Source organism: Oryzias melastigma, linkage group LG24 (genome assembly GCF_002922805.2).
Source record: "Oryzias melastigma strain HK-1 linkage group LG24, ASM292280v2, whole genome shotgun sequence".
NCBI classification, from domain to species: domain Eukaryota; kingdom Metazoa; phylum Chordata; class Actinopteri; order Beloniformes; family Adrianichthyidae; genus Oryzias; species Oryzias melastigma.
This window is the reverse complement of record NC_050535.1, coordinates 15,056,331-15,072,960: the sequence shown is the minus strand read 5'-3', so window position 1 is coordinate 15,072,960 and position 16,630 is coordinate 15,056,331. Positions and strand designations below refer to the sequence as shown.

The 16,630-nt window shown below is 37.0% G+C and overlaps 2 protein-coding genes across 2 annotated transcripts; one reads left to right on the top strand and one right to left on the bottom strand.

Moving 5' to 3' along the window:
* Nucleotides 1-8,498: 8,498 nt before the first annotated feature.
* rsph9 (radial spoke head component 9) lies at nt 8,499-13,053 on the top strand. The gene is made up of 5 exons (XM_024291617.2): nt 8,499-8,888; nt 8,958-9,099; nt 9,168-9,297; nt 9,471-9,614; nt 12,058-13,053. The coding sequence occupies exons 1-5, from the start codon at nt 8,611-8,613 to the stop codon at nt 12,216-12,218; spliced, it is 855 nt and encodes a 284-aa protein (XP_024147385.1). The 5' UTR covers nt 8,499-8,610; the 3' UTR covers nt 12,219-13,053.
* mrps18a (mitochondrial ribosomal protein S18A) lies at nt 12,310-15,803 on the bottom strand. Its single transcript, XM_024291618.2, has 6 exons — nt 15,589-15,803; nt 14,868-14,899; nt 14,642-14,746; nt 14,435-14,558; nt 12,634-12,706; nt 12,310-12,561 (listed from the first exon to the last, which is right to left on the bottom strand). The coding sequence occupies exons 1-6, from the start codon at nt 15,734-15,736 to the stop codon at nt 12,417-12,419; spliced, it is 627 nt and encodes a 208-aa protein (XP_024147386.1). The 5' UTR covers nt 15,737-15,803; the 3' UTR covers nt 12,310-12,416.
* Between the last annotated feature and the right edge of the window lie 827 nt (nt 15,804-16,630).

Genomic DNA, 16,630 nt, shown 5'->3' with positions numbered 1-16,630 from the left:
TCAAACTTCTCAAAAGGAAATGGTAACAAAATTGAGATCCTGCTTACTGGCACCAAAACTCTTCCCAAAACAGACTGTGTTTTTCCTAAATATTAAGAGCTCTCCAGTTTTCTCTCTTCCCTTAGGTAACAAGTCTGAGTCTCATTCCCAACATCCCCTTGTATTTCCATTCATTCATCGACAACATCAGGCTGTCTTAATTCCACTTTTAAAATATGAACTGCCTTGTTCACATCCCTTCTTTATCACTGGTACTGTTACTCCCACTTCATTGGTCTTCCCAAAAATCTATTCATAAATTCCAGCTGGGCAACATTTCAGCAACACACATCAGAACTAAAGTTTCTTCTTTTCATCATGTATGTCAACCCTTTTTATTATCAGTTCCACCCACTTCCAGTAATACAAGTAATTGGACACAAGTGAAGCCCTGGCACAATTTCAAAAGCTTCCATGTATCACTCTACACACCATTAAATTATTAGGCCTTCACTTTACACCAATAGTTTAAAAAACAAATTTTCTTCTCAGCCAATCACAATCATGTTTTTTTTTTTACTTTTATTTTATGAATGATTTTCTCTGCAATCTAGATAGCTTTGTTGGCCCTCCTCCACCAGGAGCAATGCTTCGACATGGTCTAACCTCCAACCAGCATCAGCGTCTTGGCTCTAGGGCACAGGTGGCAAACACCAGGCCTTGAGGGCCAGTGTCCTACATGTTTTCTAACCAATCTGCCATTGAAGCTCCGTATTGGCTAAACACAGCTGATCCAGGTAATCAGCAGGTAAGGCAGGATTTCTGATAAACCAGCAGGACGTCGGCCCTCAAGGCCTGGAGTCTGACTCCCCTGCTCTAAGGTTTATTCATCTATAGCAGGAGTGCCCAAAGTCAGTCCTCAAGGGCTGGGCTCCTGCTGATTTTTCAGAAACTCTGCCTTATCTGCTGCTGATTACGTGGATCAGGTGTGTTTGGCCAATAAGAAGCTTCAATGGCAAGTTGGTTGGAAAACATGTAGGACGCCGGTACCTCGAGGACGGACTTTGGACACCCTTGCTATAGTCCGAGATAATCCCAACCACTCAAGACGTCATCGGCCCAGAGCCCCAAAGACTATGGACTTATTTCACGTGCGGTTTTTTTTTGTATCACAAGTACTAGTTTATTCACATCCCTCATATCTCCTAATATCCAACTAAAATACAGTTTCTCACCTTCGAGACCATTCATGATCTTGCCCCTTCATACCTGTTGAATCTCCTCCATTTATAGGAGTTTCTACCCCCTTATGGTCTTATTTCCCTTAACCTTGCTCTTCTCTCTGCCCACCTCAGCATTGCAAGAACCAAAGCCTTCACCTTCTGTGCTCCCAAACTCTGGAATGATTCTATGTGACACGGTCTCAGATTGTATTTGCAGCTCCACTGTGTTCTTACTTGTTTTGTTAATTTGCTAATTCAAACAAAGGTCTGCTGTGTTGCCCAGACTGCCATCACCACGGAGATTCAAACCCACTCTAAAGCCAGGAACAAATTTGGGGCTTGCAGGCAAGAACCCGGTGGCCGGGCCTTTTCCCATTGGACTCTGCCATGCTCAACCTAAAGAGACTCCCTTCTTGTAAGCAGCTGACTCGCAGGAAGGACACCAAAAGGCCAGTGCCTTAACTGTCAATACAGGAGATGGAATTACCAGCTTGTAATTGTTGGACTTTCTTCCACTAAGAGTTTGGCAGTGCAGAGTCTTCTTAGAGTCTTAGGATAGGCACAAGAAAGTATTCCAACAAGGAACCACACTGCTCTAACGGAATACTTCAACACCCACGTGGGCAATGACACTGATAACTGGAGATAAACGCCCTCCTTGATCTGAACCCAAGAGGTGTTCTGTTCGACTTCAGTGCCAGTCACAAACTGACCAGTATGAACACCAAGTCCAAGCATTAGTCCACACTACACCAGGACACCGTAGGCAGAAGGTCAATGATTGACTTTATAGATGTGTCATCTGATCTTAACTGGCATTAACTGGTCCTTTTCTTGGACTGGTTCAAACGTACTGTGAGAGTTGGAAACATCTGGCTGACTCCACAGTCAGAGGAGTCTCCAACTTTAAACCAGGGACCAAGGGGACAATCCAGAAACACGGTGGTGGTTGCCCAAATTAAGGGATGGCATTAGGTTGAAGACGGAGTCCTATCAAGTCCCACTTACTTGACAGGCATCAGCTGTCAAAGCGTCATGCAGGACAATGACAGAGACAAAAACTTGAGTCTGTGAGGAGTTTGGAGGCCATGGAGAAGAACAGTGGGTTGGCCTTAAATACAATTCCGGCAAACTACTCAGTGTCTCTGAAGGGTGAAGCAGTTCTCCAGCAATAGTGTCAACAGTGGAGGTAGTGACCTCAGTAGATGTCAATAGGCGGACGGAACACTGAGGATCTCCCAAATGCCACTGACAAGCCAAAACCCACTGTTTTACTTCACGTCTCTGTTTTTAATTTATCCTAACTCCTGCAGTAAATGATAAATTAGGTATTTACGGTTTTCTTATTCAAGTAAAAAGGGGAAAAAAACCCAACATTTTTTACAAAACTTGTACAGATTACTAGTTTGGTCATATTTAAAGTGAATTTAATTTGGCTGTTAAATGTTCAAATTCTTTCTTTTAAATTTGTTTTACAACCTCATAATATTTCCAACACTGTTAACATTTTCACTTAAAAAAGATTTAAAATGTAATCATTTAAAATAATTTCAAGATTATTATTTCATAAAAATTAGGTTGCGCACAAATGGTTAAAAAAACAGTTGGACACATTTAGGAGGGAAAAACACAAACGAGACTCAAACACTTCAAATTTATGTGTTTATTATGATCCAATGGAGGCTGCATGGGGGTTCGTTGGTTAACACTCACCTCTCAGCTAGAAGGCCCTTCCTAGAATCCCAGCTGGGTCATTTCTCATGTATGATTTCCCTGTGCTTGCATGTGTTTTCTCCAGACACTCCGACTTCCTCCTGCAGTCCAAAAAACTGCTTCATAGGTTGATTGATTTCTCCAAAATCATCCAAAAGCGTCTCCGAGGTCTAATTTGAATGATGAGGTCTGCGTGTGGTTTGCAATTAAACTGGCAACCTGTTCAAGGTACCGTCACCCCTTATCTGCGACTGGCCCTTGCACAGGATACAGAGGATCAGAAATCATTTTTTACATATCACTGTAATTGTTAGATATTTCTAAGACTTCATTCTGTTTTTTTTTTAAGTTCAAATGTTGAAATGTATTAATAGTGATCATTTTGAATAGCTTGTTTTCCTGGTTGGTGTTGATTTTAAAAGTTTCCATAGGTGTGACAACAGCTGAACCCTCTGCCCTGTATGCATTCCTGGCATTTTTGTCATCTGTTCTTTTGTGTACCACAAATGCTTTTATTTAGTCACCTCACTCCCTCTCTCAGTATTCTCTTCATTCTGCCTTCCCAGGTCAGTGAACTCCAAAAAAATCTCTGTTTGTGTGCATTTGTGTATCAAATAAGGATTAAACCCATTTAGGATTCTGAAGTTTTGGGGTCAGATTTCCTCCTTGTCACTGCTAAGATCGATGGATGTGACCTCTGACCAATCTGCTCCAATTTGTATATAAACATTGGCCTGACCAATCCCTGCATCGCGTGGGATTATGCCAGCCAATGAGCTGGCTTCTGGCAGTATCATGCTCCGTGGCACTCCCATCTTTTGTCCGTCAGGATTAGTGCCATGGCAACGCTGGCCACATGGGAGGTGAATTTCCCAGAGCAGCAGCATAGGGGACAGAAAAAGAACGTCTCAGTCCAAGTCTTACTTCCTTTCCAGGCCAAAGCGGAGGGGGGGGGTAGCAAGGGCAGGAATTGTGTGTTTGTGTGCTTGTCTGGAAGACCAAAACTTCCATCCAGTTTGCCAACGCTGATGCCATCCTGAGCCACAAGCTCAGAAGTGTGTTTGTCTGTGTGGGTGAGTAGGTGGGCTGTCCTTGTGTGCCCACTTCTGTGTGTGGGGGGGGGGCCCTGTGGAAAAGTCACCCCACTCCCTCTCCCTTTTCTTTTTAGCAGACTATATTAGCCAGGACGGCAGAGGGCCAGGCGGCTGAAATCACCGCGATGATGAAGCATGTGACTCCAGACCCAGGCCCCTTTGTTTGGACAATTACAACCAACACTCAGAGGCCTGGAAATGTCATGTGACACGGGCGGAAAAAAGAGGGAATGAATGGGCATCAGGAATGATGAAAACCTCGGGGTGGCGTCAGACTGCTGATCATTTTCAAACACCAAGAATTTGGAATATCTTGGTCATAAAGTGTAGATTTTTGTTCATTTTTATGAAGAGTTTTGCTTAAACTATAATAGAACAGAATTCTAATGTTTTTTAAGTTAGTGAAGAAAATGTTTAATTCTTAATTTCTGCTTCTTCTTCTTTTCAAATAGATCTACATTTGAGAAAGAAAACGTGGATATGCTTCATTAAAAAATATGTATTTTCCTCTTAAATGGAAACATAGGAAAGGGAAAAATATATTTGGCATTTTTATTTTTACATTTTTAATAAGATTGGTGTCAAAATAAAGGGAATTTCACTTAAAAAAATAATAATAATAATAAAGTAATGCATCTCCTATCTAAATTAGAATATGTCATTAACCCTTTGATGCCCATAGATGCAAATATGCATCACTTTGGCTTTAAATTGACTTCTATTTATTTATGAGCAAAAAATATATATTTTATCTCACATCTAGAGTTAAATTTAGATATCAATGAGATATAGCTGTTTTTAAGGCAAACTGAGCAACATTATTTAGATTTTTTATATATATATTTAACCTTTATTTATTCAGGCAAGACAGATTAATTGTTCTTTTCAACTATGGCCTGCAAAAGGAAAGCCACAAAAAAATGAATAAATCTAAAATAATAATACAAAATAAATAAATAAATAAAATAAAAATTACATTTAAAAATAAAATAAAAAATACAAAACAAAATAAAATTAAATGAAAAATACAATAAATAAATAAAAAAGTGAGAAATAAAGGGGTTAAAAAAGACACAGAAACAATCAGGATAAAACAGCAAGAACACAAACTTTAAAATAATTAGAATATTAAAAATTGTCATTAAGATTCCTTTTGAAAACTGTCTCTGACATAAAAATGTCCAGTTTCTGGCTGCTGCAGACTGAATGGATAAAGAACCTGAATCTATATATAAAGATCTGAGCAACATTGACATTATTTTTTTCCTCTTTGCAGTGTCTGAAACAAATCCTATTTCAGAGACACTCTCTGAACATCGGTTGTTGGGTTTGTCTGGCTCGGATCCATCGCCTCAGGCAGAAGAAGCAGTGTGAAGCTGGCTTAGGTTGCTCTCTGAAAACCACACCTGGCCTCCGTCCAACAACCCATTTTGGAGAATCTCCTTGTATGGAGTTAATGTTTTGCATGACAATCCTATTATACCTTGCCCGACGGAGAATCTTTCCATTACTTTAATTTGTGCCATATGACTTCCGCGCCTCTGAAATCCAAGTTATGTGAGGCTTTCTGGGTAAACATCTAAACAAAAGAAGACAACAGCTGACAAACACAGACAGCCTTCATCTTAGCCTCACTCTTGATGTGGCCTGTGAGGTTTTTGAGAAATGAAATAGATTTTACATGCTGAGTTTGAGCAAAAACATTCATTTTTTTTAATTAAAAAAGGGTTTGAACGCCAATTTTATCTCTCTGGAATATTTGAGAATAATATATATGAAATACATCCAAAGCAAATCTGTTTTTTTATCAAAAACTTTGGTTTATTTCAAAAATTATGTTCCTCCAGAGCTTGTAGAGTTAAATATTTGCTAAGTAACAACTGCTAAATGTAAAAATGACAAAAACTTCCAAGCAGAGTTGATTTATGCTGCCTATTTTTCTATTTTGTGTTATTTTAGCCAACTTAAAGAACTTTAAATGTATCCTATTTTTACTTAAATTAAAAATATTTAATATTTTCATAACACTGACCATTGAAAATGTTTTAAATGGTCAAAATTTCCTCAATTTCTTCACTGTTCCATTGGAATTTGGAGGTAATTCAATGACTAAATGTGAAAAAAAGAAAAAAAAAATACTCTGAAGATTCTTGAAAGAACTTTGAAGGAATAATGGAATAAAAACATATACTTTTTTAGAAAGTACAATTTCACTGTGACCAACTGACCACTGGAAATTTCCAAAGGTGTGTCACCATTCCCAAAAATTCCAAACCTATCTGAAAAACCACAAAAGATAAAAATATATCAGATAAAATGAGAATAATATACCACATATGGGAAACTATCAGGATAATCTCCACACTGAACACATACAGTAAAACGTTTTATTCTCAAATGAAAGGTTGAAAACACTTTATTGCACTGACAGTGATTGTGAGCAGGAAATGCACCGTAAGTTGATTTCCTGGCAAGGTTCATTCATATTCCCACGAGCCTGCATTCATGTCAGAGGGATCTACTCATGTATCCTGCCAGATGTTGCTCAGGCTTACCCGATTTTATGTTCCCAAAACTCGGTGGAAGCTGTCAGATGCAAAGCTGCTCTCAATTTGAGGGAGTGTCACGAGCCCACACAGAACCTGTCCCGAATTAATGATTATAAAACCGCAAGTTATTGAAAAAGTGACTGGAAATTCTCCAAAAAAATATATTAGAAAAATCAATAAAATAACTTTTATCTGTGGCTAAAAGGAGGCCAAGAAATGTGTGCAACCACTTGTGTCTATGCTCATCCTGACCTGAAGATCAGATGATGAACCTCTCAGGTTGTCTGCTCTTCACTCACATCCTGCTGTGTTTACTCCACTTCAAAGCTTGAAGTTTAGTCACCCTCATGACGTCAACACAATCATCGGATTTCCTCTTCTGGACGGAGGTGAAAGCATGGAGTCATGCTTGAGCTTCACTCTCACTGTCTGATCTCCTCCAGACTGCAGCAGGAAGACTCAGACGGGAGCCGGTGGGGAATGACGTGGTCCTCTCTGTTTTGGTTAGGGAAAGTATTTTTACGTGTACAAAAAAAAAAAAGGCAGACGGGAGACCTGACTGTGAGTAACACGCAACACTAAAGGGAAAAAAACAAATGCATAATAGACCACAATGAGTTTGACAGGGATGGTGAATCATAGTTTGAGGTGCAGTGGCATCTTTACAAACAGTAAAAGTATGTTTGTTTTTTACAAAGAAAAAAATCTTCCACACAGATAAACAACCAACATGTTCTCAAGGCAAAACACTTTCAAATCAAGTTTTTTCCTTTGAAAATACAATGTGTTTGAGTCAGCCAGCAGAACACTTGGGCTGAATAAGAAACTGTTTAAGAAAGACACAAACACACATTGAACTCTTTATAGAGGACTTTGGAAGAATTCCAATACTTCTTTGTTTCATTATATCTTTTATTTTTTACTGTTTTATTATATTTATTGGTCTCTCGTTGCTATTGACAACCAGAAACAAAATAATGAACTCTTAGCAAAAAACTACAGGTTTGAACGCTCACTAGCGCCTCTACTGGTAAGGATGTTAAACTGCAGTAACAATACATTTTAATTGTATTTTAATTTATTACCTTTTATTTTTAATGTTTCATTGTATTTATTTTGCATATTTATATGAAAATGTTCTTATTTTAGTGTGTTAGCAAATATATGAATAAATAAAAGTTAAATTTAACATGATGTAAAACGATATAATTTGTTCATTCGTTGGTTCAGCTAAAATATGAGAAAAAAATGAGAATCTCCATTTACATTTTTAATAAATTAACTTAATTATAGTTCTAATATTTATCTGATACCAAATATAATTTTTGGGGCCAAACCATGATTAAAAAATATAATATATATATATTTGTTGTTTGTTCTTTTTTGCTATTTTCATTTTTTTTCTCTTACACGAACTGATAGAACGTAACTTACTTTGAACTTATATTAGGCAATAAGAGATCTTTTATAATATTTTTTTTTGTCATACTTAGTGAATGAATTAATATTTTACCTTGTCCCAAAAACTTTTTTTTTCATTGTCGTTTGGCACTAAAGATCATATTTGGTATCAGATAAGTAGCCTAACATCACTGTAATTTACTTAATTTAAATTAAAATGGACATTCTCATTTTAATTTCTCATATTTTTTAAACAAATTATATCATTTTACATACATTGACTCAATGTTTACATCGTGTTAAATTTGAGTTTTCTAGTTTGTAGTTTTATTTATTCATATATTTGCTAACACACTAAATTAAGAACATTTTCATATAAATATGCCAAATACATATAATAAAACAGTACAAATAAAAGATAATTTGTAATAATTATAGTAAAATAATAATAATAAAATAAAAGTGTATTTTAATGTCAAACGTTTTGTTACTGCAGTTTTACATCCTTACCAGTAGAGGCGCTAGTGAGCCTTCAAACCCGTAGTTTTTTGCTAAGAGTTCATTATTTTGTTTCTGGTTGTCAATAGCAACCCAATGCGCTCTTGATTTGGTTAACTTTTAGCTACAGCAGGAAATTGAGAACAACATTCAATGTTTTATAAACTCATAAAGCTTTTTGAGGACTTAAAAAACACGTTAAAAATGGACTCCAACTCCCTGCCGCACTTTTTGGATGTCGTTGCCAGCAGCGGAAGCGTTTTAAACCTTGAAGAACGAACAGCCCTGCAGACGTCTTTGGTCATCCTCAAAAAGAACTACAAGTTCCAGCGAGTTTTGTTTTGGGGTAAAATCCTGGGACTACAGCAGGACTACTTTGTGGCTCAGGGGAGGGGAGAGGATGAAATGAGAGACAGGAAGAGTCTGTACAGGTAAACACATGTCTGGAGGAGTCTACAGGAGGTTTGTCCTCATCATGATCTGTGGTCTGTCCTCACCAGCCTGAACTGCCTGGACTGGCTCCTGCTCCCTTCTGTCACAGATGCCATGGTGGAGGAAGTGTCCAAAGCTGCACAGGGCCGCTTCACAGGAGACCCTTCCTTTGTGTATGAGCTCCAAGTCAGCAAGCAGGAGGAGAGAGTGGTGAGAATGCTGTCACCTATATGATCTTAGTTACATATCTAGATGTTGAAGAGGATGTTTCTATTCAGTTTAAAGTGACTGAGGAGAAGAGGCTGGCTGTGACAGTGCACCAAATTGATGAAGAAGCCTCTGTGGTTCCCCGGGGCGCTTTCATCCGGAGTCCAAGCGGTCCCGTCCAGATAAACCGCAGCTTCAGTGGTGAGGTTACTGTGTTTCCTGTTCGGTGTGCGTCTCCGTGAGTAAATGACTCAGATGTGCAGGGTCTCTGACTCATGCTTTTACCCCAAAAGAAAAAAAAATATGATGACTAATGGAGTTCACAACAAAACTATGCCTTTAAGTCTCTGTTTAAGTCTGATTATTTTTTTTAGGACTCTCTGAATCAGAAGCAAAGAGGCTGGAAAATTTCATGCACTTCAGAGAATCCAAGGATCTTCCAAGAGAGAAGCAGCAAAAAGCGGAGTGGACCCCAGCTATTGACTTCCTGGACGTCCTGAGCGAAGACATTCCTAAAGGTTAAGACAGAACTCCCATTAGCCATTCTTGCGTTAGATCCAAGTGGAACTTCAAAACGTGGATGACGTCCCCATGAGAACACGGAGTGAAGGAAAACAGCACACAGTGGAACATCAGGTTCTCCCCATTTAACGCGTTCCAACTCCTAATAAACCATAAATGTGGGATTTCAAAGGAATGCCAGAGCAGAGATTTAACTGCCTAAAGCTAAATGGAAGCATTTTGATATTAAAATCTTCAAAATAAAACTTTTAAACCATCAGTGACTTAGATCGGGGTGTCAAACTCAATCACACAGGAGGCTAAAATCCAAAAACACACAGGAAGTCGCTGGTCGAACAGGACAAACATTAATTAAACACAAAAAAACCTTAAAAACGTAACTTTTTAAAAACATATATATGAATAAAAACAGACAGGATTTACTATTCCAGAATAAATCAACTTAAACCTTAAATAACTTTCAATATTTTGCTCTCCATAATAATATATTCCGTCAAAAGTTTGAAATATAAATGTTAAAAAAACACACTTCAATTTCTTTACTTGTATGTCATTTTATATAAAAAAATTAAACTTATAAATATCCCAATGCTCTCCATAAAATATATATGCTATACAAGATAACATCAGGCGGTTAACATTAATAATAATATAAAATGATCTGGATGGTTGGATTTAATTACCTTGGTTTTGACACATGGGATTGTGATGAATACGTTTGGTTTTGATAAATGTGTAAAACCTTTCAAAATAATTAATAAAGAAATAAAAGGGAAAATTCTTAATGAATGCACACAAAAGAGGAAATTAAAGTAGAAATCTGCATCTCTAAAGTGAGTCTTGATAGCATTTTCTTTAGTTTTGAGATGTTCCTTGGGGTTTATTTTCTTTATCTGACTTAAAATAAGTAAAGAATTAAGAATTTAAGAAATAATACATAATTTTATTAATTATTATATTATTTAAAAAAAATTGATTAGATTATTTTTCTTGCAATACAGAAATTAGGACAATGTTCCCTAAAACAAAGAACTTTTTACTTACGTTTTTGATGACATTTTTTTAAAAATCTTGAATTAACCCAGATCAAACACAGAACAGTCTTAACTAGGTTATTTTTTAACTAGAGTGCAGGACTTCACCTTTCATAAAAAAAGGCGTCAGCTCAGAGTTCATCCAAACAAAAATAAAACATCATAAAATACCTTTTCTTTTGTGTTTATTTGATTTTAGTTCAAGACATTTTTTGATCAAAATAAATGTATATTGTTAACACAGAATCCAGATTTTTTAAATTTATTTTTAGTTTTTGGTTAGTAGTGTGCCTTGTGATTTTTATCAAGAAAAGATGTAATTTAGCTCAAAAAAGGTTAAACAACACTGATCTAGACAGTTGGTAAAATTAATTTGCGTAAATATTAATCTTATATTAAAAGAAACAAACATAAAAATATAAAGTTATCTGCCTTAAAAGAGATGAATTCCATTTTTATGTAATTCGACTAACAATATCAATAAATTGGGCCCCTAAACTGAGCCTTGTGGAACTCCACCCAACAGATGTGAAAGTTTTGTCATGGAGGTATCCACTAATGAACCTCGTCGAGCTTTTATGTGCTTTCAATAAATGATTTCTAGACTCTAAGTTAAAAAAACAAAAAACGCAGTGGCCGAAAGACTTGATGTGGTTCGTTCTGACACCATAAACAGTTCAAATATTTAGTCAGCCGTCAATGCATCGACTAGTCTTTCAGAGTTGGGAGAGCTAGTAGCAAGCTCAGACACTTCCAGCATTACGTGTATTGGACAAAACTCAAACCCAGGAGGCAAACATTAAGCTACGAATACTTTGAAACCAGTCATCTGAGTTTAGTTATGCACAGTCATGTCTACAAGGCTGTGAGATTTGTTACTGGTTGAAGCTCTACTCAGCAGGAACGCACAACATGAGGTCCTGGGTACAAAAACATCGTAGACTTTGAAGGCAGGGAAAAAAAAAAGGTTTAGCACCCACGAGCAAACAGGCAGCAGATGTCTGGTCTTCAGAGAGCATCCATATGTGCGTGGATGTCGTCACTGCAGCAGACTGCGCACAGATGCTTCGGCTCTGCTCTCGCCGCGGCGTTCTCTTGCGTGCTGAAGAAGAGTTTAGACGACAGGTGAGACTGGAAAAGCTTCCAGCTCCTGATCTCCATCTTTGTTTGTCCTCCTGCAGCAGGCTGCATGCTGCATCTTGCATAACAACTGCTTTGCTTCTGGTTGCATCACATTTTGAGACCAGTTTTGTAACATGCATCCCTTCTCCTACCGCCCTTTTCGTCGTTTCATTCTCACGACCCTCGTATTGACGCGCACACCCAGAAGTATTAAACAGGGATGATTTATGTGTATCTTTTGGCTTCAGGTAGAGAAAACTGACATGGTGTCTTCTGTGTTTAGGATCATGGAGCCTCCAGTTGGAGTGTGCCAGCAGAGTGTGCGTGCTGCGCAGCCTCCTGTGGCTCGGTCTGACATTCTACCATGTGCCGATGACGCCGCAGCACGGATACGTCTATATCGGCCTCGGGATGAAAAATCTCGATCTTCCATTCATGCTGTGAGGCAGACATCCTATACTTCCTGAAAGCCGCCCTTTCTTCAGCCCTCAAAGTTGTTTTTGTCTGAAAAGTGTTCAAGCTCCTTCCATATAAATCGATTCTCACTCATAAAAGCAAATATTTTATTTAAGTTTAGTTGCTTTTAGTTTACAGAGAATGTTCCACCAGGACAGTTTCCTTCCTCCTCCAGCTGTCAGGCTCTCAGTGTTTCAGGAACAGAGGTTTAAGACTGTAGCGGACATTGTTCTTGAGAGCTGGATGACCCACAGGCATGCGCCTCTTGCACCACTTCAGTCCAGCTTTGTAGATGGGTTTTACGGAGTCAATAGACCAGCGTGTCAGGTACCTGCAAGAACATCAGAACATTTGGTTAAAAAAAACTCATTTTAACAACCAAAGGCATAGATAAACGTGTCACCTGTTCAACTTTGGCCTAGGGTTCTTTGGTACCTGACCTTCAGGAAGTTTAGGCTTGTGGTCAGGAAGAAGACCTACAACACAAATACATACAGTTATTAATGAGATAGATCTAATATGGACCGAAACTTCTTGAAGTAACATCACAAGCTAGTTTAATGTTGGCCTTTCAAACCCAGAGGTAGGCATAGATGTTCTTCTGACAGCCATGAAAGAAACAAACAAACTAAAAAAAAGGTTTTGTAACTCCTGTGAAGTCTTTTTTTTCTGTGAGTGAAACTACTTTATCTTTTCATTCTTCTGCTTGGTTCTGAGATATGTTAAGTTTTTTAGAAAATCTTCAGCTTGATGTAACCTGTTCAGTTTCAAACAATGTTTCAAGACACAAAACAATAAAGAAATTACAGGAACTCCCTGTTAACTAAATGTCTGGTTGAAAATGACAGAGCTTGAGAATCGTTTTATTTTATCTCCAGGTTTGATGTATAAAGTTGCATTCACACTGACTTGCGTGCCCCGCCCCTCTTTCGTTGCCCGATGAATTCACTGCTTGTTGCCTGTCAAAAAATGTGTTCCTCCACATGTGGGAGGAGCTAGCAGCTAATGTTTTTAGGATGATCGCTATAAATAACAGTGTCTGTGGATATCTCATTTAGAATGCATGGAAACGCAGATGATGATTAGAAATAAATAAGGTTTATTTATCGTGAAGAGTTCTTCAAAAACATCAGTAATCATGTCTCCATGTTCTGGTTTATATGATTATAGTTAAAAGAGTTTCCCGGTACAGGTTGCTGCGTCTGTATGACAGCCGCTTCCGCTGTGTTTCTGTGTCTCTGGGGCTGAGCTTGAAGGCTCACTGTAACGTGTTAACCCAAGGGAATAAAATAAAATTAGGAGACCTTTTTCCTTTTTTTTAATGTCTCAATGAGGCCCAAGCCGGCAGCTGATTGTCACGATAGGTTAAATAAAGCATCAGTTCAAAGAGAAAATTCACCTCTCTACACTTGTTTTTGTCCAGATAAAGAAAACATTGTTTTAGAGTAGCCTGTGCAGTAATATAGAGCATTAACTTCAACTTCTTTTTTTTTTTTTTAAAGGTCTGTAGCTATTTTTGTTATGGCTGTATGTCTTGGAGTAATACTGCAGACAAAAAATCTCAAGAGTTCTGCTCATCTTACTGTTGATGTGTTTTGTCCACACAAACTACACTTCTGGGTTAAAATTTGATAGATCAAAACATTTCAGACAAGAAAAATGAAGGAACAATTTTCCCTCTGGACTATTTTTGTTCAAAAGCAGCATATAGTGATTAATCACAACTCAAAAGTGTGATTAATCTGATTTATTTTTTTAATTGACAGCCTTAATTATAAATAAATGTTCTAAATGTTCAGTTTTGTGTGTGATTTCATTTCGTGATAATTCACAGATAAGTGGTCAGCAAATACTGTAACTAAAAAAATAAAAATAATATTTCTATTAACTTTTTCCAGGTTTGTGATTAATTAGTTCATTTTTTTAAATCAATTCCCAGCCCTATCTTAAATGTAAAAATATATATGGAAAGAAATGTATTGTCATAAAAGTGGTTCATGTGAAAGCACACTACAACCAAAATTTTCTTATGCGTCCTTGAAGATCAATTGCAGCTTATGAGTTGAAGCAAAGAATTCCAGCAGAAGAGGATTATTAAGAGATTGTGGTGAATCTTAAAATCCAAAACTATTTGGCATTAAATGATTCATATGATATTAACTTCTTCTTTAGCCAGACTCAACAATACTTATACAAACACTGACCTGCTCGTTGGGCCATCTGCACACAGATGGCAATCTTGTGATGCTCTTCAAAACAAAGACCAGTTATTCTCCTCGGCAACATCCCTCCGTCTGACCTGATAAACTGACTTAATAACAATACATCCTGAAAGTGGAAAAGAATAAAACAAATTAGCCCCTAAGAACAAAGGCTAAGATTTCTATTGAACACTGCAGTGTAGCACGCACTGTGTAGTCGTATTTGTTCTGGAGGTTCCATCTATAGATGGGACACTTGGCGCTGGGGTTTGGAGGTTGTGGTCCAGCAGGAATGTCTAGAATTTTTCCTTCAATCTAGGAGAAAGATAAACCAGAATAAATATCAATAACGTGTTTAGGAGGAACATGACATAAGAAAAAAAAAACTGTCACAGAATAAATAAAACCAAGTGTGTTAAATTCAGTTTAAACTTACAGTTGTTGTTTTGTTTTCCTGCGTCTCCACCACTGTGAATTTAATAAATACTGCATTAGATTAAACAATAATGGAAGATATCAGAAATCTATTTGCTTTTTCCATTATTCTGTATTAGTTTTCAAAAAGAGAAAACATAAAAATGTTTTAAAAACAAGAAATAGTTGTGTTATTAATGATACATTTTTATTGATAAATTGGTTGCCAAAAACTACAGAAAAGTAAGACATTGAGCGTGTCAATAAGTGACCAGCATCTATATTTTTAAAATAATAACAATTTTTATTTATCATGTTAATATAGATTTGGATTAGATACACTGATTTAATTGGAAATGTATGTAATCAATATTTATTTTTAAAAAAAGAAAGAAAAGAAAAACTTTCAATACATATTTGGTAAACTTTAAAATAAATTTCAAGGTTGTAGTAACCAGATTAGTTCTTTTAAATAGCTGACACAACAAGCAGTGCAACAAAGTTTGAAAATGAGCTAACTTCTACAAAAACTAATTTATTCAGCACCGTGATGCAAAACAAAAGCAACTATTTTTGCAAATTACTCAATCACTATAAACATCAGAATCTATTAATCATATCGTCTGAAAAAAATGAACAGTAAATCCGTTTTTGTGTATTAAAAAAGAAAGATGCTAACACATTTTAGCATGCTAGCTTCACAGGCATTAGCTTGCACCGTAGCGTTTGAAGATAAAACTCACCTTGCCGAATTCCTCTGCTCTGAACAGTCAGCGTAGATATTATCGGTACATTGCTCTTATGTAATAAACTCGAATTTATGCAAATGGAACTTAGTTTTAAACCCGAAAACGAGGTCAAAACAGACCTCCACACAGCATGGACCGCCATGTTTACTCTGTGACCTTCCTCTGTAGTTTTTCCGGTATGTCGATCTCGCGACAATTGCGTAATCACGTTTGTAAGAAACAGGTTTCTTTCTTACTTTTAGCGACAAATGTGAAAAAAACACAACCTAAAAACTTTTTTTTAGTTAAGCAGTAGTTAAACCAATTAGCAATCAAAACAATAAGTTAAATAAATATAATATTATGGCTGGAATGTGTATTTAAAAAAGGCTGGTAAAATAAAACTACAAAATAAATCGAGGCTCTAAAAATGCTCTGTTGGAAAAGAAACATTTTTTGTGTGTGTTTTTACTGGTTCTATATTGCAGACAGTTCTGAACAATCTGAACTATTTATCATAAAATCCTGGATACTTTCAGCCTTCTGTTGCTTTTTTTAGATCCTCCCAGATGTCATATCTCTGCTCACACAATGTTCAACAGATGAAAGGATGAGAAGCAAACTAAAGGGCCATTGTAGAAACATGCCTAAGCTTTTTTTTTACAGCGTAAAAGATACAGGCGGACTCTTCATGCACAGATAACCAGGAAGATTAAGTGTGTGATGTTTGATAATGCTATCATGAGAAAAGTATGCCATTGTCTGGTTAAGATGTATTCGTTTGTTGTGTTTCGTCATTTATCTTGGGCCTTTATCTCTGCATAAAAGGCGGCTTTCAGAACTGCCCTAAGGAAACTCATTAAACTGTCCTTTCACAAATAAAGTGGAAACAGTAACAGAAATACAGGCGTTTGCAGAAACTGCTTTTTTTGGTGTCCCTGCAGCTGCAAAGTTTCTGAATAAAAGTATTATGAGTTCATTTAAGCTTTTGTTAAAACATGTCCCAGCGTACAGCTTCCCCCAAAATCTTTGAATAGCTGGGTCTGCCACAGAAGCT